Source organism: Lampetra planeri, chromosome 4 (assembly GCF_965212315.1).
Source record: "Lampetra planeri chromosome 4, kcLamPlan1.2.h2, whole genome shotgun sequence".
Taxonomy (NCBI): Eukaryota; Metazoa; Chordata; class Hyperoartia; order Petromyzontiformes; family Petromyzontidae; genus Lampetra; species Lampetra planeri.
In genome coordinates this window covers 28880398-28907886 of record NC_136110.1, presented here as the reverse complement: position 1 = coordinate 28907886, position 27489 = coordinate 28880398, and the positions used below count along the sequence as shown (strand labels likewise).

General features: G+C 49.8%; 1 protein-coding gene across 2 annotated transcripts; it reads left to right on the top strand.

The window, feature by feature from the left end:
* The first annotated feature begins 964 nt into the window (after positions 1 to 964).
* On the top strand, positions 965 to 27324 carry CARD18 (caspase recruitment domain family member 18). 2 transcript variants are annotated; one of them, XM_078593687.1, is made up of 15 exons: positions 965 to 1080; positions 9547 to 9626; positions 13590 to 13732; positions 15317 to 15482; positions 17010 to 17030; positions 17218 to 17238; positions 18562 to 18822; positions 20089 to 20124; positions 21551 to 21634; positions 22625 to 22669; positions 23968 to 24045; positions 24141 to 24209; positions 24367 to 24615; positions 25269 to 25721; positions 26331 to 27324. In XM_078593687.1, exons 2-15 carry the CDS (start codon positions 9605 to 9607, stop codon positions 27206 to 27208), a joined length of 2526 nt encoding a protein of 841 aa, XP_078449813.1. In that variant the 5' UTR covers positions 965 to 1080; positions 9547 to 9604; the 3' UTR covers positions 27209 to 27324. The 2 variants fall into 2 exon arrangements, with proteins under 2 accessions (XP_078449813.1, XP_078449814.1); XM_078593688.1 differs by lacking the exon at positions 17010 to 17030.
* The last annotated feature ends 165 nt before the right edge of the window (positions 27325 to 27489 follow it).

The window sequence follows — 27489 nt, the reverse complement described above, 5'->3', positions numbered from 1 at the left end:
ACAAAGCTCTGCCCCCCCCCAAAAATAAAACATGCTTCAAATCTCTTTAAACTATTGTCATTGTAGTGCGTATTTAATGTGGAGCTGCACTCTGATGTTCTAGGAGAAAACATTTATTAAAAAGTCTATTTAATTAAGTATAACGTGTTGTGTGTACTTATTAAAAGTTGCGCATTTTCATGTGACGTCACATTTCTCAACACCCCCCCCCCCCATCGTCACACATCGTCACAAATGTCTGACCCCCCCCCCCCCCCTAGGTGCGTGACGTCATTTATGGACGGCCCCTTAGCCAGTAGCAGCACATAAGAAGGCCGGCACGGCACACGATCAGGAGGATAGGTGGCTGGGTGGGTGGCCATCAGACCACCTTTGTCTCCCCTAGTAGCGATGTGTGTGGGTGGTTGGGGGGTGTAGAGACACGTGGACACAAGCCTGGCTCGGCTCCCCACCCAACTTACAGACAAACAACTTGGCCCGGATCACGCCACCCCGAGGCAGATGAGCGCTATCGGTGCAGAGAGAGAGACGCTCGCAATCGTCACCCAAGCCACCCACACATCTGCCCGCCCACCTACCCACCCATTTGCCCATCTACTCACCCATTTGCCCACCCACCTACCCGCCCATCCACCCATTTGCCCACCCACCCATCTGCCTGCCCACCTACCCACCGACCCGCCCACCAACCCACCCGTCTCCCCGCCCACCAACCCGCCCGCCCACCTACCCGCCCACCTACCCACCTATCCACCCATTTGCCCACCCACCCATCTACCCACCCACCCATCCACCCACCAACCTGCCCACCCACCCGCCCATCTCCCCGCCCACCAACCCGCCCACACACCCATCCACCTACCAACCCGCCCATCTCCCCCGCCCACCAACCCGCCCATCTACCCACCCACTTGCCCACCCACCCACCCGCCCACCAACCCGCCCACCACAGCACGCTGATGTCAGTTCCGCGAGCGACTTTGCGCGCAGAGCCTCAATGTGAATCCGCCTCGAGAGAGTTTCTCCTCTCCCTGTTCAGTCGCGGCGGGAAGAGGTCTGCGAGAAGAGACGGAGAGTTGGGTGAGTAGATGAACCTCGGCGGCATCTTTGTTGTTGTTGTTGTGTGTGTGTTTTTTTTTAAATTAAGAATAAATGAAAATATTCATGGTACGCGACCAATTCGGCTGGGCACAGAAACGCGTAAATGTTTATCGCCGCTGGTTTGACTCCTCTTTCTTTTTTGGGTTCAATCGTTAATTTGTTTTAAATGGACAATGTTTAGACACAAACACAATGACCTCCCCGGTGCTATTGCACCCAGCCGATGTCCCGCACCCCCCCCCCCCCCCAGGTCGCCTCGGCCTCAAAATTATTCCCCTGTGGTGTGGAGTAAACGTCGCCACTGGGGAGACAAAGGCGGCCGGGTGTGGTTGCTGGCTACCCCACCTCCCTCTCGTGTGCCGTGCCGGCCTTCATAGGTGCTCGCTATCAGCACTAGCCCCAGCAGTCTGTCACAGGCTACACGGGGCATCTTTATCTTTGTTTTCGCCACGCGTGTCTTCTCTGCTCGCCAGAGCCCTTTTCTAGGCGACACTTCGAATCGGGTCGACCGCCCCGGGCCCCGTGCTTAGTGGTGGGGGGGGCACCTTCGACGTCACAGTGTGAGATGTAAAAACTTTCCCGGTTTGGTTTGAATGCGTCGGGCTGGGTGGGAAAGAGGCCCCAACATCACTGATTTTTCCACCAACGCCACTGATTTTGCACTAACACCACTGATTTGCCCCAACACCACTGATTTTGCCCCAACACCACCGATTTTACCCCCAACACCACTAATTTTGCCCCCAACACCACTAATTTTGCCCCCAACACCACCGATTTTACCCCCAACACCACTAATTTTGCCCCCAACACCACTGATTTTACCCCCAACACCACCGATTTTACCCCCAACACCACCGATTTTACCCCCAACACCACCGATTTTACCCCCAACACCACCGATTTTGCCCCCAACACCACCGATTTTACCCCCAACACCACCGATTTTACCCCCAACACCACCGATTTTGCCCCCAACACCACCGATTTTGCCCCCAACACCACCGATTTTACCCCCAACACCACCGATTTTACCCCCAACACCACCGATTTTACTCCCAACACCACCGATTTTGCCCCCAACACCACCGATTTTGCCCCCAACACCACCGATTTTACTCCCAACACCACCGATTTTACCCCCAACACCACCGATTTTGCCCCCAACACCACCGATTTTACCCCCAACACCACCGATTTTACCCCCAACACCACCGATTTTACCCCCAACACCACCGATTTTGCCCCGCGTCTTCCACCGACGGACCGGTGGGGGCCTTGTCTGCTGCAGTTGCTTCCTGGAAATGTTGTAAGCGTGAAATCCTCGTTGTCTCCTTCCCTCCCTCCCCCTTTGACGTCTGGAGATGCGTGGTTTTTTGTGTGTGGTTGGCCTTTTGACATCGTAAGTTCGCGTTGTGTTGTTCGCGCGGAATGTTGATTTTGAAGGCGATTTGCGACTCGCGGTTAACGCTCGCTCACTGTTGACAATTTGCTCGTAACGTCATCACGATTATAAGACGCTCAGGACAGTACCAAAAAAAAAGGCAACCTTTTGTGGCCTTGAAAGGAACACAAATGTAGGAAAGTCGACGTTTCTGACAATGGCCCGTATCGTCATGGCTCATAGGCCAGAGAGTCACCCTTGGGGCGCAACGGTGGCTAGGAGATGTTAACTACCTCGCCTGCTTTACAGGAGGTCGTGGGTTCGATCCTGACGCCTGCTGTATACTTGGAGTTTGCGTGTCTCTCTCTCTCATCATCATCATCACGGTGGCTATGAGATGTTAACTACCTCTCCTGGTATACAGGAGGTCGGGGGTTCGATCCCAACCCTGATGATAACTGCTGTATATTTGGAGTTTGCGTGTCACTCTCTCATCATCATCATCACGGTGGCTATGATATGTTAACTAACTCTCCTGGTATACAGGAGGTCGTGGGTTCGATCCCAACCCTGCTGTATATTTGGAGTTTGCGTGTCTCTCTCTCATCATCATCACCGCGGTGGCTAGGAGATGCTAACTACCTCGCCTGGTATACAGGAGGTCGTGGGTTCGATCCCAACCCTGATGATAACTGCTGTGTATTTGGAGTTTGCGTGTCACTCTCTCATCATCATCACCACGGTGGCTAGGAGATGTTAACTACCTCGCTTGGTATACAGGAGGTCGTGGGTTCGATCCCATCCATGATGACGCCTGCTGTATGCTTGGAGTTTGCATGTCTTTCTCTCCCCGTGGTCGCGTGGATTTTTTTCCGTGGTCCTCCGGTTTTTCTCTCCACATTTAGAAACAGGCTGATATATGTCCACATTGATAAGCCACTTCGTTGACTTATCATTTGTGGCCAGGTCGCTTCTGAAAAGAGCTGTATAGCTGAGTGGGCCTTACCTTGTAAAATAAAAAAAATAGTTTAGTTTTAAAAGAGATGATTAGCTCAATGGGTTTTACTTGGGAAATAAACTTCTGATTATGGTAAGAGTGTCTATTTAGAGTTGTAGACTGAACCCTACGCCATGAGGCCCGATTTGAATGGCATTTTAAAGATGATTCCTGATGAAAGGTTTTAAACTGTCATAACAATAGTACTGTATATCTAATGTTGCTCTGCACATGACTGACTCCGTTGCTTAAAGTATAAAATCGGCTATGTCCTATGTTGATCTGCGTTCACCATCTTCCCAGTAAACCATTGGAATCATTGGAGCAACGTTAGGCCAACGTTCCGTGTTTACTAGGTTTGTAGTTAACGTTCTTGATTTTGAGAATAGGTTTTTTCCCTTTTATCTGGCAACAAAACAGGTGTGTTAAGTTGTTACAACACCAAACTGAAACCTTTTACAAGGAATCATGTCTGCATTAACCACAATACTTGTGGTCAAAATGCAAACAAAAAACATGCTCTGATAACATATATGCGTTCTTGATTTTGCCCAGTTAGCTTTGCCATGTAATTGATTTTTTTAGGCTTTCAACAGTCAATTAGATCATGTCTGACGATGATGATGATGGGTAATGACAATCAAAACAACTTTCAGACCTTTGTGAGATCACTGCTTTGAGGAAGGCGTCCCCACGCTGTGTAGACCACATGGGTTGTTTGACCATAACTTCATCAAGATGTAAATCCACAATTCTGTCCTCATTTTCTATCAAAGGGAAACGTACGATTCTACACATCAACTTAACATTAAATAACAGTTCACTATCGGCCTTGTGACCGGTTTCTTTTCATCGTTGAAATGTGTTTAAGCAGGCGAGCCGTTGTTTAATCAGGCACAGCTCCATGGCCCAATGTGTTGACTGGAAGATTTGGGGCTCTTGCGGATGGCTCAAATTCTGACCTATAAAGCCTAACCTAACCTAAAATCTAAACTACTCTTAAGTTAGAAGTTAATAGATAATACAATTAAGATTTGTTTTCATTTCAAAAACAATGATTAACCATTCGTAATGCTATAACATGTTAGAAAACAGTCGTCTAGTGCTTTAAATTCATAGGAATAGAGTGTTAAGTACACAGTTTAGTACTAAACATACATTTTTAAAAAATCAAAATTGACACAAAGTAATTTTGATTAATCTTATTTTTTTGTACCTCGTCTTCCTTCCTCTTCTGTGTTTCGCAGTAGAATTATCACCGTTCAAATGTGTTCCGGAGTCATGCCGGGAAGATGCGTCGTAAATGAAGTTTCTGTCTTGAAATCGATCCATGGTGGCATTATATGCACGTCGCAAATATGGGTCGTAAATAAGACCTTCCTAAACCGGATACCGCCTGTAATGTTCCCCAAATTTGAAATCAACATTTTTACGTGCGTAAATAAAATATAAATGAAAACGACATTTGATTGAATATTAATGTTTTTACAAATGTTATGCGCTAAAACAAAAAGGGCCTTTTAAAAATACATTCTGGACAAACGGTAACAGGCAAACGTACACTTCCTCCATTATAGTATCAGAGATGATATAGTATGATGATGAGATGATGATAGGTCTGGCTCTGCTGATGAGACTGTCAGAGTACAAACCACCTCCAGAGTTTTCTGGATGGAGACCACACGGGTTCAGTAGGGGCTATCGGCAGAGGTGGGACAAAGTCATTGTTATGCAAGTCCAAGTCGAGTCGCAAGTCATCAAATTCATGACTCGAGTCTGACTCGAGTCTAAGTCACATGACTCGAGTCCACATCTCATAGGTGGGACAAAGTCATTGTTATGCAAGTCCAAGTCGAGTCGCAAGTCATCAAATTCATGACTCGAGTCTGACTCGAGTCCAAGTCACATGACTCGAGTCCACATCTCATAGGTGGGACAAAGTCATTGTTATGCAAGTCCAAGTCGAGTCGCAAGTCATCAAATTCATGACTCGAGTCTGACTCGAGTCCAAGTCACATGACTCGAGTCCACATCTCATAGGTGGGACAAAGTCATTGTTATGCAAGTCCAAGTCGAGTCGCAAGTCATCAAATTCATGACTCGAGTCTGACTCGAGTCCAAGTCACATGACTCGAGTCCACATCTCATAGGTGGGACAAAGTCATTGTTATGCAAGTCCAAGTCGAGTCGCAAGTCATCAAATTCATGACTCGAGTCTGACTCGAGTCCAAGTCACATGACTCGAGTCCACACCTCTGGCTATCGGTGCATGGACGTGGGAGTTAATTTATTTTCACGTGGAGAACCAAACCTTTGTGTACAGGTAGTCCCCGACTTACGATGGAGATGCGTTACGACGACCCCATCGTAAGTCTAAAAAATAGTATGGTGATGATTTAGCAAAACAAAGCAATTTAAAGTAACGTATTGTATAAACTATATACTGTATGTATTTATTAATTACAATACTGTATTGCACAGTAAAATGTAAAGTAAAAAAAACCAAGGTAAATTCTTAGCCTACCTATATGAACTGCAATTTAATATAAAGTTTTTTCAGGAAACAATCCTATCTGCTATAAAAAAAAACTTTTAACATGCATTGAACGTATCGTATCGTGGTAACCTTAAGATGAAATCGCTAAAGCTACGTATCATACATGCATTGAACGTATCGTAACGTATCATATTGTGCTGTACGCCACCAAGATTCTGTCCGTCGTCTGCAAACTTGAACGATGTTAGGATGTTGATGGCAATTTTGTCGTATTGCCAACGTAAGATCGAAATATCGTAAGTCGGACCATCGTAACTCAGGGACTACCTGTATTTTGAATACTATACTTTATTGTGGCTGTACGTAGTGGTGAAGTATGGTTAAAAAAAAACACCGGGTGGATATATCTCGAAGGTAAAATATCAAGACGAGGGATGATTGAGATTCACCGAAGCTGTGGTGCTGCTTTGTTAGAAAAAACCCTCGCCGGAGAGAGGGCTTCATCCAGTAGTGGAGTGCCATTCCAGCAAGATGATAGTTTACAAAAGGAAAGTATGCCGAAGGAGATAGCTGTTTAAGCTGTATGGGCTATGCTGTCGGTACAGTGTTAATGTACAGTGCAACATCCTTGTTGACTGGCTGCCAAAACGTGAAGGGCAGATCCAGCATTGTCTCTTCTTCCTGTAGAGCCACGTTTACCTCGTGGATATCACAATAAGTCGATTACAATTATACACAGCAAGATAAGAATACTACAGAGATTATAGCAATCGTCACTTCTTTAGTGTTGTCAATAAGGTAGTTATAAAATGTGCTTCTTTGCTGCATTTAATTTTATTTGGTTTGCTTTTGTAATTGTGTCATTTTGGTGAACCAGGTCACTCTTGCAAATGAGACTCCTTCATTCCGGTCGCTTGAGTCTTGGACCCGGGCGAAACAAATAAAGTCACACCAACAACATCTGAGATACGGGGGAGGCGATGGCGCTGTGGTTAGCGCACCGCACGACGGAGCCGGTGACTTGACTTATCGCTTGGCCATGGCCTACCATCCGTGGCGAGTGACATCTGAACAAGTCCCGACCCCCCCTCCCCATTTCCTTCGCTCGCTTGCATTGACCTATGCGGTGAAGTATGACAAAACAACCCCCCAATGGCCACAGTGTGGCAAGGCCTCCATGCGGCAGTGCATTGACAAAAGCCTGAAAGTAATTTTGTTTTAAGATTACGTTGTTATTTTTGTTGTGTGTGATGCAAAGTCCAGAAGGATGTTTTTGCACAGCCGTAATAATATATATTTGGGTAAGCTGCTTAGAATTGAGAATTAATTTGATGTCACTGGGTCCTACATTATTGTAATACTATTCCAAACCGTCATATTCAACCATGGAAGTGTACAGTTGTTGGTGGGGCTTCATAACATCGAATGAGTCCATTTGCGTAACAGTAGATATTTACTGGTACTTGATGCCGATATATAGTCGTATATAATCAGCTGCAAATCATCGTTATAAGTGGCGCATTCTGAAAACATTCTGGCCATAAAGGGACGATGGGTGCTGTTCGATGAGACGCAGCCATAACGCGAGAGTGAAACTGCTCGTCCTCCCCAGCGATTCGATGAATGGTCACGATTCAGGGCTGTGATTCTGATTGGATACTTCGTTTTGTCTCCTATTCACCGTCTCATTTGGTTTGCTTTGTTTTACCTCCTATGCTGTGCTTGCGTGCATTTCATACGAGGCGTGTCAGTTGCATATAATTTGCATCAATTTTAAAACATTGATCCACATATATGCCATTGGCTTCATGTATCGTGGAGCCTTAAGAATCGATGTCAGTTGTCGAATGGATTCATCGTTAGACCCCGATTTAGCTTGGTCCACTGGCTTCCTGGTCATCCGCTTTCTGGACTGCCCTGTGTTTTGGCATCGGCGCTATCAGTCACTAGCCATGAACAGCATCAGAATACGGCCGCGATTGTTTATGGCAGAAATTTTTAGCGTGGGTGGTGTGGCCAGTACCACGCCTGGCCGCCTCCGTCTCGCCTGCACACTGCACCGGGTACTCGTTTAATGCCGAGTCAACCTAGTCGAGGCCCAGGACCTGTTCTGATGTACACCACTGATGTTGTCCGTGAGCGGTACAGCGATTGAACTCCAGTCGCCGGGTTAATTGCGCGGTGCGCGCTAACCACAGCGCCACCGCTCCACCACCACAATCGCCCACACACACACACGGCTCCACAGTCTTGAATTCACAACTTTGACATTTCCATGGAATGCTTTGTCAGTAAGAGCTCTTGACGGTCTGCATTCCTCTAGGACATGTTTTCAAATTGTGCTGCTAGCGATACTGCTATATTGGATAAGTTTCCCAACATCACCGAAAAACACGCCGTACAACACGATATACATCGCAGACCTTCACTGTTCATGATTATTTTCAGTTTTCTAAACTAAGAATCAGTCTGTTCTAAGGTTGCTTTTACTTGACTCATGCTGATGCAACTTTCGGAGGGTGTCGTGACACATCAATGCCCCAATTGATATCGAGTCTTCGAGCGCACGAGAAAGGGACATTGCGCGGAACGTCGCCTGTTGTGTACATCATTCCTTTTAAGACCACAGTGTTATTGATTAATATTGTCAAGTGTTTTTTTGTGTGGGGGGGGGGGGTACAATCGCCACTGTGTCATGAGAACTGATTTCTTCCAATCAAATCGCGTCCCTGATTCATGGCAATTTGTTGAATCGCCAAAAGAGTGAATCGTTAAACGTCTGTTGACCATTTGCTACTTTTACTTGAAGACGTAGGGGAGTTAACTTACTTGAATCAAGATTGCCCTGTTTTTTTTTTGTCATTCAAATGTGAGTAGAGACCAGCCTCCAAATTGCAATGTAAGAGATAATTGCACATCCCAAGGGCAAATATGTATTTGCGTGATGCATTCCAGTACTTGTATTGCAATTACCGTAGAAATAGTTATGATAAACTTGTCCAGGAAAACTTCTTAAGACATTGACATTATTCTATATACTGTACATGTTGTTTAACGAGACTGCGTATTGTTTAAAAAATCCGATTCAAAACTTGTGATGTAATCGAAGAAAGATATATGACTGACAGCAAATAACTTGGGCCCAACTTTTTTTCCTTTGTCATTTCTAAAAACAATCAGTCAAAAGCACTCTGCTCCGGGTTGTTTCTCCTTTGCCGTTTCATGTTTTCATACAAATGTGCACCAACTTGTACTCGTGCTTTTACCAATGGGTTTTTTGGCACGATGTCCAACGTTTCGCTCAAAGTGGCTCCTGAAAAAGCCCCAAGCACGTGGAGCGAAACATCAGACCTTGTGCTGAACAACACGTGGCACAAACAGGAAAGCACGCTTGGGGGCTGTGCGACTCGACTGCGAAAAATCTACTCGGTCCAATTTTGTTTGTTTCTGTTTTCCTGTGTGCGAGCGCCGTAAGACAGGGAAGTGCGCTGCGTGTGTGTGTGAATGCACAGGTGTTGCACGCTTGGTTTTTAAAATATTTTTTGTGTTATTTGTGATGTTCCACAGACCGTTTTGCTGAATTGGTGTGTTGCGCTTTCAAGATTCCACGCCTTCCGCCTTCACGATGGCAGCGGCTCCTGCCTACGGTGAGAGCTCGGATATTTATAACGATTACGCAATAACATTACGTCATCGACACTGGTAACAAACTTAAAGGTGCAGCACTGCAATTAATTGTTCTCCAGTGCTGTGGGACCACGAGAGGGAGCCCTAGAAAGCCTCTCCAGGACGGTGTGTTGGCCCCACACTTCCACTCTGGTCAGACAACCTTGCAGAGGTTGGACTACGCACACTAAAACACGTTTAAACCTACCTACCTTTGTGGGATACACGAAATGTACTGCTGCTTCGATGAGGGCATCTAAAGATGGTTGCTGCATCGGGCGCTTTCTGATGCGCTTCTGCGGCCATCTGGAACGCTCTTCCGATATTGCAAAACTACTGGAGCCATGCACTTTTAAACCCAGAGTGAACATTTATTTCACGGTTGGCTACGTACGCTGCAACATAAGTTCTACATACATACGTGTGGACTAAAGAAACTTGACCAATGTAGCAACTTCCGTGCCAGGAGATAGATTTGAACCGGCGCCCTCTAGATTGCAAGTCCAGCCAGCTGACCATTACGGCACGGCGGCATTCGATTTGACACTGGACTTGTGAGAATATTTGCGCCGATTTTTAAAGGCCACCTTTTTTCACGGTGGGCGGATGAAGACATTGCGGGAGACGGGAAGAGAGCGTGGAACTGAACGCGCGGTTGGAGGTACGCGTCGGAGGTGTTTGCGTGGATATTTGTAGCACAGTGCAGAATGCATTGTCCTCGCTGGTTTGTTTCTTACCCGGGCGAGGTTTAAGTTGTTGTCCAAGCTGCTTCCTCCGTCTGCCCCCTGCTATAAAGAGTGTGTCACGTTGAATTGTCTGCGTGACGTTTGTGGCGGTTTGGACGGCTTGTGGGCACGCGTTGTGTAACTTACCGCTAAATCTGCCCAACTTGCGATTTTGTGTTCCTTATATTTCGTTACGTTTTCTTTTTGTGGTCGGCTGGTTTATGTTGTATACGCTTGCTGTTGTGGGCAGCATTTTGAGATGCTTCTAGCCTGTCGGGGTTTAAGTTATTTCCTGCTCAGCTGAGCATCACTTGCCACTCATTTCCGAATAACAGCCCCGAAGGTAGTGGTATAAACTCCACATTCCTCTGGCGGGGACAAGTTTACATTGTACAACGCACTGTTGTATACTTCCCCATGAAGTGGTGTATAATTAATGGGCCCAGATGACCCTTCTGTTGCAAGCCATGTGTACCGTTGCTGTGCGGCCTGGCTGCTTTATAGCGCTGTATTTAGATGATACTGTACATGATGTTTATGTTGAACTTCTTTCACACCATACGCAGCCAACCGTGCTAACCGGAGGTGACTATATCATCCAGAATGCACCCAGTCTCATCAGATCTCGAAATCTTGAAACTCAATTTTAACCCACTTCCCAATGTCGTATCGACTGCAAACTTGGTATACTTATGTCATAATGGTGACAATACTATATTCTATAATTAAAAATCAAATATTTATATTTTTAAGCAATCTTTTTTATATCTTATGTTTCGGCTTGGGTCTAATTGTCCACGCTCAACTCACGTTGGCTGTAAATCACCACGGCCCCTTACGTTATGGCAAGCTTCGGGGCCATTACTCGTATGGTACATTTCATTAAAGCGTGTTTTACATTTTTTTTACATTTTTTTTTTTAGTATATATTATTCAGAAGCGACTTGGTTCATTTGTGGCAAGCTCTTTGCGTCTAATGAGTGCAACTTTATAATATTAGAGACTTACCCCATTGAAAACCGGCCACATTGATCACATGGCTCTCCAAAACGTTAAGACGCAAACCAGAGGGGAAAAAACACGACAGTATTTGAAAATATGGAAGTGCATCTTGCCTCGTCGGCTATTTTTGTCGGCTTTCATACTGCCACTTAAAAATATTTCACAAGAAGACGCTCACCTGTGGGAGAGTGTCACGTTATCCATTCGTGTGCCGTGTCTCATAGTGACGATTGGCCTCCCACAGCGGTTGGATCGACACGATTTGGATAGCGGTTCAATTCAAGAATCAGTTCTGTCTCATTTTTGCCTTCTCGTTTGTATTATTTCTAACTTGTTTTCCCGTCTTATATTACGTATGCTTTTTTTCACGGCAATAGCCTAGCTATAACCTTACCATTATTTTCCCATGATTGGTACAAATGATAAATTATTGATTCTCATATGCATGTTCCGATGTATAAATGTATGTATGGTGTGCACAATAATGCATTTTAATAGACGAGTCGATGTATCATTCAACGTCCACCATTCGTGATATCTGCAAGCTCTGCGTAGCCTGGACTAAATCGTCAACGCATGCTAAGCCCTCTTAACACAGCTGTTTCCTCGCGTCGCTGAAATCCTTGGGCACAGATCGAGACAGATGCGTCTGATTCAAGTCGTTTCCCAAGTATGGTGGGTTTATGGTCTCATATTCTTAGGTTTTTTCGGTAAAGTCACGTAGGTAAAACATTAAAATTAATAAAAGTAAAATAAAATAAAAATCACGACGTTTCGGAGGCAACACAAGCTTCCGTCTTCAGGTGGAACCGTCACAGCCACGACAGCTGTATCAAGTATATTTTATTTTACTTTTATTAATTTTAATGTTTTACCTACGTGACTTTACCGAAAAAACCTAAGAATATGAATCCTTGCAGTCACGAAAGCTTCAAATCTAGAATTTATGGTCTCAGCCTGGTCACTGATGACTGCACAGAAAGACCACCACATTAAGTTTGCCTCGACATTTAATTCGGCTAAATTCCAGCTGTGAGAAATGAAAACAACAGTTTTGCTGTGGTGCGGTGATGAACTTTCAGTGGCAGCGCGAGTAGGAGAGCACCATCCACAACTCTGTGGACCAGAAGAGGTCTCGGGGGAAGCTCTGTGACATCCACTTCCGTGGGCTGTTCTCTAACATGAGGGCTTGTATTGCTCCGTGAGAGAGAGAGATATCTGAATGCATACTGGATCTCGTGACATGACAACGACGATAGCACTTGTTAGATAACATTCGCGAACAGATACAAAACATATTTTAAAACAAGTTAAGACAAACGTAAAAGTTGTCCTCATTTGTCTGTAAAAGTCATTAACTAGAGGTACGGAAGCCGATGGACAGGCAGCTGGCACAACAAAATATTACATAATTCTAAACACTGTAGTCCTTTCCGCTCTGGTTTGTGTTTCGAAGTTTTGGTCAAAAACACTTTTTTACATTTGGCCGACTTTTTTTTATGGAGTTAGTCTCCGACAGCAACACAACTTTGAATGAAAGTTCAATTGATATTGGAGCATCTTTATGAAAAAAAATAGTGCCCCCCTCACCCCCCCCGTTCATCAGGGATGGACGAAGCTCATTCATGCTCGTGTTTAACCTTCGTTGGAAAGTGCGCCGTGGTGGCGAGATGTTAACTACCTTGCCTGGTATACAGGAGGTCGTGGTTTCGATCCCGACGCTGACCCCTGTGTATTTGGAGTTTGCGTGTTCTCCCCGTGGTCGCGTGGATTTTTCTCCGAGTCCTCCAGTTTTCCCCTCCACATTTAGAATCAACGTGAGTTTTATAGTATTTGTCTGCGATACATTTCCACGTGATAAACCACTTCGTTGAGCTCTCATTTGTGATAGCCAGGTCGCTTTGGTGGGCCTTACCTGGTAAAATAAAACATTTTCATTATTCGTTTAGCTTTCAACTTTGAGTGACAGTGTGGAGCATTGGCAAACACTCGTGCAAGAATGCTCGGTTCGAGTGCCAACTTCAGGTGCCTTCTCCCGCTGTTTTTTGCACGGCTTTCCGCCGAGTTTCATAACTCAAGCAAGAGGCAACGTGTCGTGGCTGTCGAACCGATAGTTTACTGTAAAAAAAAAAAGTGCTTCGCAGCGAACGTGCCCACGTAGCGCGGTGTCGCGGACGGGCGAGCGTTCGTGTGACGCGGCGCGGCGTTTTTCTGCAGGGCACTGGCCCGGAACCATGGGCCCCCTGAAGCGCTGGGTGCTGGAGTCGCACGAGAAGATCGTGGACGCCCTCTACAGCATCGACCACCTGCTCGACCGCCTCATCTCCAAGCTCGTGCTCACCGACGAAAATTACAACGAGGTGAGTTCGCCGGCGGCTCTGTTCGCTCGGCTCCCTCGTGAACCGTCACGATTCGGGGGTTTGAATTGCCGCGGGGCGGGGAATGTGTTTTTCGCCGTTGCGCAATGCACGTGGAACCCAGGTCATTGAGGGGTGGGGGAGTGGGGGGCAGAGCATAGACACGGGAACATGGGAACTACAGTCCAGTGTATAAGAATCGTTGTTGCTGCATGGCCTTGTGCTGCCCCAAACATATCCCTGCACCCCTGTGGCACCCTGCCTTGTGCACGGTGCTCGCCCATCCGAGTGCTCCCCTCGCTCAACCCCTGCTGAGTTTTCCGAGATCTGCCGAGAGATTCGGGGCACATTCGATGCGATCTGATCTTAGAATAATAGGCACTTCACTTGTACTCGAAAACATTAGCGCCGCCGATTGCCGTTGCACGCGAACGCCGCGATCGCCGCGGCGATTTGAGTCGCGTTTGAAACGGAGGCTGGTAAAATGTGGAGAAGTGGATTGTGGGGGGCGGGGGGAGCAATGGTGGAATGGATTTTTTGAGAACTGTCATCGGCGCGCCGTACGCCTACGCCGCCCGCATCTGTGCCTCGCCCGTTCTTTCAGCAACCAAACCCACATTGGCCCAGCGTGGTTTAGTCCGATGAAAATAGCCGCACGTTGCAGGGAGGCCCTCAATCCCGCATTGGATTGACAAAAGGGCTGTGCGCGTGCACGAGGAAGTGGTGGTCTTGAGCAACCCTTTCTTTTGAAGCACGTGGGCTTTTTTGTTCCCTTTCCATTGCTCGGCTCCATTGCGTTAGTGGCGTGGTTATTTTTAACCCGTAGCTGCCGTGCAGTTGGCCTAGGTATCGAGTGTGCAGGCGGTGTAACCGCACTGGGGCTGCACGTGCTGGAGGGGCCCGGGCACCGGGCAGCCGTCAAGAAAAGGGGGAACATTTTTTAGATAACTGCACTTGTACCCTTGTATGTATGTTGAACTTCTTTCACACCGTACATAGCCAATAGTGCTGATCGGAGGTGCGGGGGAAGGACAACAAGCTAAACACACAAACAGCATCCTACGTTCATCTCTCTGCATAAAATGATTTGCCCGTTGTGTCGCCGTTTATGGATGTTTCGTAGCAACATTCGTATCAGATGGCAAACTGTAAAACCGGGATAGACGTCTGGTTCTCGTCAGCAGAGCCGGACGTGGTCTACCAATGCCAATGGCATGTGACTGATTTCCTGTTGTAGCCGTCTTTCAATCTGCAAGCTTCGTTTTAGGTGTTGAGAACCGCCTCGGTAATTGAGGGGCGGGGGCGGGGGGGCAGTGTGCGAGAGCCAGAGTGGAATGCACGATAAGATGGCAGCAGATCGTATCTTCACTCGTGCTGTTTCGCGTTTCTAGCTCGTCGTTTACATCGGCCGTGTCGCTGAGTTTTGATATGTGCCACACCACGGGTTCACGGTTTCAACAAGGTCGCGGCTACAGGGTTGCGCCACTGCGGTGCCCTCGGTCGTGGGCTCGGCAAGACCCCGGGGGTGGCTGCCGGGGGGGGGGGGGGGGTTCTGTTTGTGAGACGCTTGCCCCATCTCGGCGGCAGGTGCGCGCGGAGCCCATCCCGACGAAGAGGGCGCGCAAGCTGCTGGAGATCGTGCGGCTGCAGTTCAGCGAGCAGCAGGTGGAGGTGTTTGTCCAGTGCCTCGCCAACAGCCAGACCGCCTACCCCAAGCTGCGGACACTGCTGCAGCATCGCCCGCAGCCGGGAGGTGCGCACCGCAACCCGCCACGTGCGGCCCTCTGTCCGGCAGCCTGTGCACGTCTCTGTGTTGCGCGCGTGGGGAGCGGCGGCGCGGCGTGCCGAGCTGCGCACCCGGCGGACCGAGTTCGGTTCCCACTCGCGTCCAACACCCAGTGACAATGATATCTGAACCGGTCATGGGCATCCCCTAGGTCGACTCGGCCTTAAGTGAGTACCTTGTGTGATGTTGTCGCCACTGGGGAGACAAAGGCGGCCGGGGCGTGGTGCTGGCCACCCACCCCCTCGTGTGCCAAAATGCCGGCCCTTCATAGGTGCTCGCTAACAGCACTTGTCCCGACCACCGGTTAACAGGCTACACTCGGTGACCTGAGTTCGATTCCCGCTCGCAACAAATGACAGTGGCGAATATGTGAACCGGTCCTGGGACTCCCCTAGGTCGACTCGGCCTTAATTGAGTAGCCGGTGCGATGTGTAAATGTCACCACTGGGGAGACAAAGACGGCAGGGGCGTGGTGCTGGCCTCCCACCCCCTCGTGTGCCGTGCCGGCCTTCATAGGTAGTTGCCCCAACAGGCAGGCACTTGCCCTCACAGTCTGTTAAAGGCTACACGGGGGATCTTTGTATTTGTCTCACATCACACGGAGAGCATTAATTCAAGTGCACTCTGTATTTGATTGCGATGTGCACTGATCGTCAGACACATCATCGAGTCTAGAAAATGATTGACAGCGTTTTGTCAATCAGCCGCTGCATGAAGGCCTCCCGGTCATTGGGGTTGTTGACCATACTTCACCGCGCTGGTCGGACGAGCATCTGATTTTTGCAACGACTTAAATTGTATTCAAAAGGTGGGTAAACGTGAAATTAGTTGGGACCATTTCGCTTGACATCGCGATTGCCGAGCACAGGCACAACACCAAGTGACCGGCAACAAACAGCACAATTCAAAACAAAGGGTCGATAATTGTTTTTTTACCCTTTTATCTGGCAACAAAACTGACACCTTTTTTTACAAGGAGTCATGTTTGCATTGACCACAATACCTGCGGTCGGAATGCAAACAAACAACACAACTCTGATAATGTATTGCACTGTCCTTGAAATTGATTGGTCCACACCCGAGACAGCTTTTCTTAGAGCCCAGTCTCAGTCACATTCACTTTAAGATGTTTTTTTTGTTTATGTTTTTAGTTTGTTGCGGTTGCACCCGATTGAAGAGCCGAATGGCTCACAGGGCTATACCTAATAAATGAACTTGAACTTGAACATGGTGTTGGACCAGATGACGCCAAAAGGCGCACAAAGGGTCGGTCGTAAAAGACGGGAGATGGACACGATGATTTGCTGCTGTCTTTAATCACTTCACCGCTGCCTTACATCATTCGAGTTGCGGTCACTCTGTTCATCGCGTAGTTTGAGAGTGTGCTTTGATATTTTCACGCAGTAATTCTTCACTTTTTTTGGGGAGAATAATAATGGCACGGTGTTCCTTTTCGCATTCTGATTTGCTTTTATTTCTAATTTATTCTTCCAGATAAAAGATATGTCAACACAGGTATGTAGAAGGCGGCATAACTCCGGATGTGCTTGCCTCACGGCTACTAACAAAGCAGAGTTTCTTTTCACATTCTAACGGCAAGCTCACGTTGGCTATCGAAATAAGACTTTGCTTGAATACACTCTAAATTTTTTGGCACTTACTTAAATGTCGGTTGTCTTATGTTGCTCTCTTCTCTTTTCAGAGGTCAGAAGTTTCCCAACAGGTGAGAAAGAACACATTCATTAAAAAAATAAAGGATGATCAATGTATCGATACCCCCATTAAAAAATATTGAGAAATGATAGGAAAACCAATGTTTAATTTCATTGCCTCTACACGTCCCCTCCACCAATCACGGTTCTCGTATTCAATCTTTCCATTCTCTTTTCCTCTGTAATATACGGAGCCATCGCTTTCGCAATATCCCTACACTTGTGTGAAGTGCCATTCGAAATCAGTGGGGTGTCTATCCACGGTTCACCCTGTTGCATCATTTCGGATGGAGCGGCTGCACAAATTCATCTTACGATGCACGTTTGTCCACACTTCATTACACGGACAAGACAAGTTTAAAACGCACAGACAAACGATCCATCTCTCATCGCCTCGCCACTGCCCTCGGCATACTAAAAAGATTATTTAAGTCGTATCACGATGCTTTCCACTTGAACTGAATTGTTTTAAACAGACTCTGTTTTCATCAGCCAGACAGAGCGCCGTTGCTGTGTTGCCATACTAAGTTGCCACGGTTGTTGTTGTCTGTGGTTTTTGTTGTTGTCTGGTGACGATTGCCAGTGACGTTTGCCCTATGATAGTCAAAGTTGTGGTTGTGTATCGTGGCCTCAACACTGGACATTGCTTAACTTTTAAGTGGAAAGCATCGTGATACGATTTAAATATTATTCTTAGTATGCCGAGGGTAGTGGCAAGGCGATAAGAAATGCATCGTTTGTCTGTTCGTTTTATCCGTATTTTGTCCGTGTAAAGAAGCGTGGACAAACGTGCACCGTAAGATTAATTTGTGCAGCCGCTCCTCTCGTCTACACACAAATCTCGTGATAAAAGAATGTGTTTCACAGCCACTTTCCTCGACACTCGATACTCGGATGATAGGAGAAAGCAGGCACGCAGATAAATATGAATTTGCCCCGGGTCGATTACGGCGCACGGACAACTAGACGAATGGATGATAGGTGAATGAATCGGAGGCTTTTCACTGCAAGCGGCAAAGGTACAGCCCTGCAACTGCTTGCTCACGCCCCTACTGCTAGAAAGACCTCCACTCGAGGGAGCTGTAGAGTACCCCCTCCTTGGAGGGTGATGTGACCCACTCGTCCGCGCTGGCCAGACGTCTCGGAAGACGTTGGGGGGGGGGGGGGGTGGGGGGGGAGAGTACCGCCACCGCACACGTTCGTACCAGTGGATCCAAGAACCCTGTCCCGTTATTTCAGCGACCGCGCCGGTGAGATCTAACCGGCGAGCCCTCCGCGCTGACACCCCCCCCCCCCCTCTCCCCACCGCGTGCTTGTACTTCGCGCCGCCGCAGTGGAGAAGCTCCGCCGTCAGTCGAGCGAGCTGTGCCACCGCCTGGGCGACCTCACGGCGCCCATCACCGTGCAGCTCTTCGCCAACGAGCTGCTGGGCCACGTGGAGAAGGAACACGTGGAGAATGCCAACACGCCCTTCGACCGCTCCAAGAAGCTCATCGACGTGTGCCTGCGGCGCGGCGAGCCCGCCTGCTGCCTCTTCTACAAGGCCCTGCGTCACGAGGACCCCAACCTGGCCAGCGAGATGGGCGCCTTCGACGGTGAGGGCTGCCACCAACACCGCCACCCCCCCCCACCCGGCGAGATGTTAACTACCTCGCCTGGTATACGGGAGGTCGTGGGTTCGATCCCGACCCTGACACCGGTTGCATATTCGGAGTTTGCGCGTCTCTCTCTCTCACCTCCCTGCGTGGGTTTTTCTCCGGGCCCTCCGGTTTTTCCCCTCCACGTTTAGAATCGACTTGCGTTTAGAGTATGTAGCTGCTATAACTTTACACGTGATAAGCCACTTCGTTGGGCTATCATTTGTAGCCAGGTCGCTTCTGAAAAAGGAGCTATACAGCTCAGTGGGCCTTACCTGCTAAAATTAAACGTTTGGGTACGGGTAGCCGGGTATCGGGTACCCGATTGCGACCTCTGTTGTGTGGTGATGATGATGATGTCATGGTCCCAGATTTGAACAATTCCGGCAAAGTTAATTCGAATGGGATTACGATCATCGCCCCTCCCCACCCAACTTGAAAACTTGGCAGGACCCTCCTGAAAAAAAAACCTGGGTAAATGGGCACAACAACAATAATAATCATCATACTGTGTGACACTCTATAACCGTCCATGTTACGTCAAGGATACCCTGTGATTGGGCCATGGCTACGGCCTTTGTTCAAGCTTGAAGGTCACAGGTCACAGGTGAAGGTGAAGAGGTCGTCACTCCCGACCGCTAGACCTCTCTTTTTCGACGTTCAAAACGCGACCTCTAAGGCTCGCTCCGGCAGGCTCTATCCGCTGTCATCCAGCTTCAGGGTCTTTAGGTTTCTCATCTGTGGGTGCTCATTTAAATGTTTACATCTGTGAGCTGTCCTATTCCATCCTCTGCACCACTTGTACGTTTCCACGAGACGATGATGATTATTTACGATGAGTTGGATGGCTTCCATAGCACGCCTTACTGTGAAAACTACAACTTTTAAGGGAATCTTTTCAAATCTACGAAAAAGAGATGGTAAACAAGTTCGTCTTAAATTGCCTCTTGAAAGACTCGAGCGTTGCTGTGAGTTTAATGTCTGCAGGTGATGATGATGACGGTGATGTGGAAGCATGAATACAAAGATGATGGTCATTATCTAAAAGCACAATGTGTATAGGATGGAGGGGGCTGCAGGTTACGGATGAATATGCTCGCACATACCATTCTTTTACGAATCAGAATGTGAACGCGCGGTTTTACGATATCGACGTGCGAAACTTGGATGTTATCTTGGTCGTTCGCAAATCGCCGTGCTGACGGTGTCATTTTGCCTTTCCAGTCGAGAACGTGACCTGCGTCTCTGTCGAAACTACAGGTGTGTTGACACTTTCACAGCGATGCACGTGTTTTCAACCAGGCGCTTTGGAGGGTGAAGTAGATTTATATATAATAAAAAATCCCCACGCTTGGTCACATGTGACATGGCCAAGAGAGGCAGTACGGTCAATTTGGGTTGAGTTTTGAAATCCACCTTTGTGAACTTTTTGAGTGTGGTTATTAACTGGTGGTGTAGTTCTGGTGACAGAATAGGTGGGAGTGGTTAAGGAGGGGGGGGGGGGGGTGGTAGGGGTAGTGATAAGGGTTGGGGTAGGCCTGGTCGTAGCTTGGGGCAGGGAGTAGCAGAGTAGCAGGATGGGCTAGGGCATCGGTCGGCAACCTATGGCCCCGGAGCCGCATGCGGCTCTTTACGGGCTGCTTCTTGACGATATGTACGTATGTACAGTATGTACTCAGATGCATTGCGGCTCTTGAAATACTGAATTTTGTACCGAATTGGAAATAAATGGCTCTTCTTGTTATTTTGGTTGCCGACCCCTGGGCTAGACCTACGGGAGCTGTGTGCGTCTGTCCACCTTAGCAGTATAAATGTGTACACGACGGTTAGTCGCGTGTGGTGGGGTCAAATGTCGATACTCTGACCTCTTAAAAGATGGTCTTGGCGATTTCAAACGAGTAGGGAGGGATCTCTAGAACTCTTAACGAGCGGGCAAGCAATTGGGAGAGGCTGCACCTTAGCCATCTTTCAATTCAACCGCTGTTGGTATTACTCTTTGGTTCTTTCGGTAAAGTCACTTAGGTATAAAATAATATCCGCATTTCCAGTTTCTTCAGCCTCCCACTCCCAGCCCCGCTCACTTTCCCCCCCCCCCCCCCCTCCGGCATTTTGCCTTGCTCGTGCCTTGCTCGTGCCTTGCTCGTGCCTTGCTCGTGCCTTGCTCGTGCCTTGCTCGTGCCTTGCTCGTGCCTTGCTCGTGCCTTGCTCGTGCCTTGCTCGTGCCTTGCTCGCCCTGTAATCCCTCTAGCTTGCAGCACTCCACTCCCCCTACCGCACACCCCCCTCTCCTCCCCCCTCTCTACACCTATATAGCCTCTTGTTACAGCAGCCCTTTTGCCCACTTCAGCAATTGTTTCTTGCTGTGGTTGTCCCACCTGATGACGGACGCTTGTGTTGCGCCCGAAACGTCGTGATTTAATTGTTTTTATTTTCTACCTACGTGACTTTACCGAAAGAACTAAGGAGTATGGATCCCTGCAGTCACGAAAACTTCAAATCTAGCTGTTGATATTGCCCATGCACTTTCATTTTATTGTTGCACCCAGTGCAGTTGATGTTCGTCGTTGTGAGGTCAGGATGTGCGTGCAATGTGGCTGGCAAGGGGAGAGGGTGGTCAGCGGTTCGACTCAGGGGTTGTCTGTTCTTGCATTAGGTTTGATATGATTTTACTTTTCCATTTGTCTAGGGGAGACTCCTCAAAGCTCGCTGGTCTCCCAAGTATCGGTCTCTCCGCAGACGCCGGTCACCACCGCCTTCCCAGAGACGGGAGGTAAATACAGAGCGGGGCATTAACGCGGGAGGAGTCGCTTGAGGAGTAGGGAAGGAGATGGGCTCTCACCAAGGCCATTCACAATGTGACAATAGAAGATAAGCACCTTGTGGTTTTTCTTATTATAGCGCTTTCCCAAGTGTATATCTTAAAACATCATATTTAGGCAGTCCCCGCTTTTACGACACGTTGCGTTCCTGGAAACTCCCGTCGTAAATCTAGTTTCTGCGTAATAAATTGACCCATGGCGGCATTTGATAAATGTCGTGAATGTGGACCAACGTAAACCGGAGGCCGCCTGTTTATCTTCCAAAGCCGATATGAATAGCCTTGGCAAGAGCGCTTCTCCTTGCCCGACTCCACTTCTTCTGACTCGTAATTTGTGCGTTCGCAGCAAAGCCCTCCCGTGTCCACGAATAATTTTCATATTATCTGAATGTTATTTTTCTATGAAGGCCTTGGCCTGTAAATTGCTTTTATGACTGCATTGGTTTCCACTGAATCGGATGATGATGCACATGGAGTCATCGTCTGCCGTGATCAATCTTCCACCGGATGAAGGCCTCCCCACCTCTCGTGGTCCCTGCTTTGTAACAATCCATCTAGCACCCTGCACAGGAATTGCTTTCATCATCTCATCTCCACAGTGGGCATCCTCTAGGGCGTAGTTCCCTCCCCTGGCTGCCACTCCGTCGTTAGTCTCTACCGCTGGTCATCATCCCTTCCGGGGACGTGTCCTGAGGCTCACAACGGAGCAGCAGTCACAAGGAGGGAACAAGGCCGCTGCCGGGATGGAGCGATGAGATCGACGCGTGTGCAGGAGCGGATATGGATTGTGGCATCGCAGGATCACGAGGGATGGCGGTGGATAGGTCATGGCTGCGATGATCGTGATAATGTAGTAATCGCCGTGTATGTCTGCGCGTATAATCTCACGTGCGTGCGCATGTATAACTGCGTGTGGTTCGTTTGTTTCTGTCTTTTTCATAGTTCAAGGTGACCTTACATGGCTGGTCAGAGATAAGAGCACTGATGGTAAGTTGAACATGTAGGCTTTCGCGACCAATAAAGACACGATCTAACCAAACTAAACGTTATTATTACTGATGGTGGGTACGACCTCGGTACAGCTGCATTGCTTGTGTTGCCCGCGTCTCGAAGGGCACGATACACGAGGTCGACAGTGTTCGTTGCCGGCAACAGTTACCGTGACGTTTTCTTTTGTAAAAATACAAAACATTCAGTCGTCCAAATACAGACGCGTCTGGTCGCTGTTCACTCAAGTCGGTAACTGGGATGGCAACGTCCAATCAGCTCGCAGAGGCCACGTGATCATCTGAGGTTTGTCTGCCAGCTCTGGACCAGTCGCCGTTCAGCAAAAACACTTTTCAACAATCCTGATTTAATTGGCCAGACATAACTCAAGTCACTCCTTGCTATATGCGGTGCAAAGTTACCGAAGTAAATTTGTTGACGACGACTGCCATACATTTGGTCGAATGCAACTTGGCCTTAGAACAGGTGTGGAGGACAATCCTTTGCCGAGGGCAGATATGACTTTCAATTAAACCTTTGGCGAGCCACGCATTAAAACACACGAGCACACACCACAGTTACTCACTCCTGTCACTGCAAAATGCCCTGCCAGTTACACGAATGCATGGAGCGTGCTAAAATTATAAACACAGTCGAGCCAGGTTCAAAATATATTCCCCTCTAGTAGCCGATTAGTGCAGCTAAGATACTTCCCATGACGAGTCGATTCAATCTGTGGGCCGTTTCGATGACCTGAGAAGTTCGTTTTTGGGCTGTGTCTGGCCCACCGACGGCGTGTTCCTCACCCGTGCCTGAAGCGATCTGCACCTGGCTTGCAGGAGCGCAAGCCCCACAGGAGGTGCGTTGACGTTGCGACGAAGCAATGTCAATGACCGATGTCCGTTATTCAAAAATGACACGAATTGAATCGTTGGAGGAAAAGTCTCGCGGAGTCTCAAGACCGCATCGCTGCGATGTTTTGGCCAACCCCGTTCGTGAGCATTTGTCTTCATGTGGGTGTACACGGATGCCCGGAGAAATCCCTTTGTATGGGGGATGGGGGGGGTGGATTACAACTCAGCTCTGCCATCTCCTAGCCACCTTACAGCCCCATGTCTACAGCACCTGGGCAAGCCCCACCGTCGTTCATGGAAGCACCGAGCAGGCTCAACCCAGCTCAGTGTTTCGAGATTTGACGAGATGGGGATGCACTCAGCGTGGTCATAGGCAGTTTGTCTACGCAAATGTCCATGCGATTTCCGTGTTGTGTTTAAAAAAAAAAAATTCCTTTCATTTAGAACCCCGGAGCCTCGCGACAAGTCGGGACTTCGATCCAGCAACGCCCAACAGCAGCAGCGATAATGGATTTGATTCTGGTACGTACCGACAGCGGACTGGAATTGAGAAGCCCTCATATTCTGGGTCTCCAGCAGTTGACGTCAGCAACGATTTTTTCTTTTGTTGTCCCCAGTGTTCAGCGACAGCCTGACGCTGGAGTCCGTGGGAGGAGAGAGCGTCACTCTCTCAGCCACCGAGCAAGGTGAGCGGGTCTCCTGGTGAAATCCCACACACCCTTCGGAGGCTGGACGCAACTCTCTGCCATCGCCAGAAATACGAGTAACATGTGACCAAAGCGGTATGCACGGCCGATATGAATCCCTCCCCGTGGCGCACCCGGCCCCTCCCCCCCGCCCCAGAGCTGGCAAACGAAGTGATGCGCGCGCTGTCCCTGGAAGCTGCCGCCGCCACGACGAGCCCCGACTACGACATTCTGAGCTTCTCCGAGTTGCTGGGGCTGGGTCGTGAGCACGCGTGGGAGGCCCTGCAGGAGGCCGGCGGCTGGGACGTGCGGCGTCAAGTCACCGCGCTGGTGTGCACCTTCCTGAAGGCCACGGGCGGCGATGCCCAGAGGCTCCGTAACAAGCTGAAACAGGGAGATGCATCATGTAAGGCAGCGGGCGGTGGCGGCGTCGTCACGAATGCACGTGCACGGACACTTTTGCCAATCCTCTGCCGGGTGAGGGCCCCCTTCCCTGTGGCGCTCGGGTCGTGGGGGTCATTTGGCCATGCTTGGAACGCGCTGGTCGGTGCGGGTTAACGAAGGACGTCGCTGTCGCACTCGCAGAATGAGCGCAAAAATGCAGTGTCTCCCGGTCACTCGGACGCTGAGGCGGGGTACCGCTGACATCGAATCCGAATTCCGTTTGTTGCCTGTTATTTAAACCAGGTTCTCTCGAGTGCTGTGAAACGGTCTCGGCTACGTCGCCAGTGATGGCGTGAAAACAAACCTTGGCTTCTGCACTTAATTTAAAATGTCGATGCGAGTGTCACGGCCAAATGCGGCGTTGTTCCTCGTCCCCCTTGGCCTTGAGCCACGGAGTTGTCATTTACACTTTTCCTGCGAGAAAAAAACTTGTGGTTTCGTCACGTGCAACTTTTTTGACGACCCCCCACGCATTATCAGAAAAGAAAAAAAACGCTAAAAAAATTGCAACAAAAATGCTCCAAAAAAAACCAACCACCCACGTCGTCCTAGAATTTTCTCCGCAACCACGAACGACCTCGCTCGCGCCCTCCCCCCCCCCCCCCGCCACGACAGGGTTCCTCGTCTCCGAACGCGGCGTCTGCCTGCTGAACCTCATCTCGAAGGTGCACCAGGCCTTCCGTGCGGCCACCGACGTGACGGAGGGCGTCCGGGAAGCGCTGCGCCTGCTCGCGATCGTGCTGCGCGACTGCGCCCTCGCCCTCGCCCCCGACGATGAGCTCCTCCCCGACGCCGCCCGCCCCCCGCCGCCGCCGAGCGTCGAGCGGTGCCTGCGGCGCGTCGCGGAGACGGCGCCCTTCCACCGGGAGGGCGCCGACGAGCTGCTCGGCGACCTGGACGACCCGGACGAGGCCTTCCTGGAGCAAGCCTCGATGCTGGCGGCGCAGCTGGTGCGCGAGCTGTTCAAGGCCGGCTCGGAGAGGGGCTCCCAGTACGGGCTGCACGTGCGAGCCCGGGACGCGTACGCGTGCACGCCGCACTCACTCTGGGGCGTCACCGGGTTCGCTGGTGAGACTCGCGCGTGCGCTGGGGGGGGTGGGTGGGGGGGTGTAATGACGGGCGGGGAAATTCCGCCTCGTTCGGGTCGCTGTTACGCCGGTTAGTTCGTAGCGACGAGGACCAGTTGATGACAACGACCTGCGTTTGTTTATGGTCAGGTCTGTTGGCGGATATAATTGTTCGAGCTGCTTCATTTCGTCTCGTCTTAGTCGACCGCGCTTCGTTCTTTGGCGGGGCAGTGCAGTCGTCGCATCTGATGGTTTTCGGGCACGGATAACAATTGTTGGCAAACAAAAAAAAACACCCCTCGCTTTTCGATTGAAAGCTTTCGTGACTGCAGGGATTAATATTCTTGGTTCTTTCGGTAAAGTCACGTAGAAGGGAAATAATAAAAATAAAACAATTAAATTCTCACGATGTCCCGATTGCAACATGAGCAATCGTCATCAGGTGTGAAATCCACGGCAAGAAAATGTTATTTCCCTTCTTACGTGACTTTACCGAAAGAACCAAGAATATGAACCCCTCGCTTTCTCAACAGATATTACCATCGCGTAGTTTGTGAACAACGCCACTAACAGTGCCGGTGTGTTATGCTCCCCGGTCGTGGTCGAGAAGGACTCAGTCCGCAGGTGGTAAAGAAGCTGTGCAGAGAGCAGCAGAGCGAGAGCCACGAGGAGCTGCGCACGTCGCTGCGCAAGATTCTGGCGCGGACCTCGCAAAGCCCGGCGGACAACCCCCTGGGCGAAAGCGGCGGCGGCAAAAGCGGCGTCGTCGTGCCGGACGTCCAAACGGAGGTCGACTCGTTGCTCCGCTGCGGCCGCTTCGACGCGCGGCTCGGCGCCCGCGTGCGCTGGGCGCTGGAACCCGACGCCGAGCGGCGGGGCCCCGCGCTTCCGCTGCACGCCCGCACGCTCGCCGACCTGCTGGTGTACGCGCGCCGCAGCGAGCGCCACTCCTTCGCCTTCCGCGTGGAGCGCGTGACGATGCTGGGCGGGCGCGGGCGCTCGCTTTGCGGCGTGCGCAGCGCGGGCTCCCTGGTGCGGATCGACGGCGCCATGGAGGAGACGGTGGGCTTCCTGACGAGCGAGCCGGCCTCGTTCCTCGCGAGCGTGCGGTGCGCGTACGTGCACGACGGGGAGGCGTACGAGTGCGCCGAGCCGCGCGTCTGCAAGGTGGCGTTTCCGCGCGCGTCTTCCGTCGCAACTGCCGCCCCCCCGCCACGAGTCGGACTCGCGGACGCGGCGTCCTCGGGGGAGGTCGTGGCGGAGAGCCCCAACGCCGTTTGGATCCGCGCGCGGGAAGGCGTCGCCTTCGAGAGTCTCGTCAGCGACGTCAGAGCCGCCCTTGCGTCGTCTTCCGAGCCGTTCAGCGTGGAGGCGGAGGGGTTCTGTTTCCGGGTGGAGGCGCACGAGAGGGAGAGCCAAGTCAGGTTGTCCTTTGACGGAAATGGGATTCGTGCGGAAAGCACGAACGGAGCCGTGGTGAAAACGTGACGGTGATTTTTTGTTGTTGTTCGCGACGAGAGGTAAAGGTGTTGCCCTACAATTGCTTGCTGATGCCACTGCCGGCAGAAGGGCCTCCACTAAAGGTCACTGGAGAGCCTTCTCCCTCCAAGAGGGAGTTTGGCCTACTCTTCCACACTCGCTAGCCATCTCGGAAGTGGTGGGAGTCTCCAAATGTTTTCCCCCCTCCACACGCGTCCTGCCGAACGACTCAACTGCGACGCACCCATTGACTGCACCGCTGGGTGGAGAGAGGCGGGGGATCAACAAAA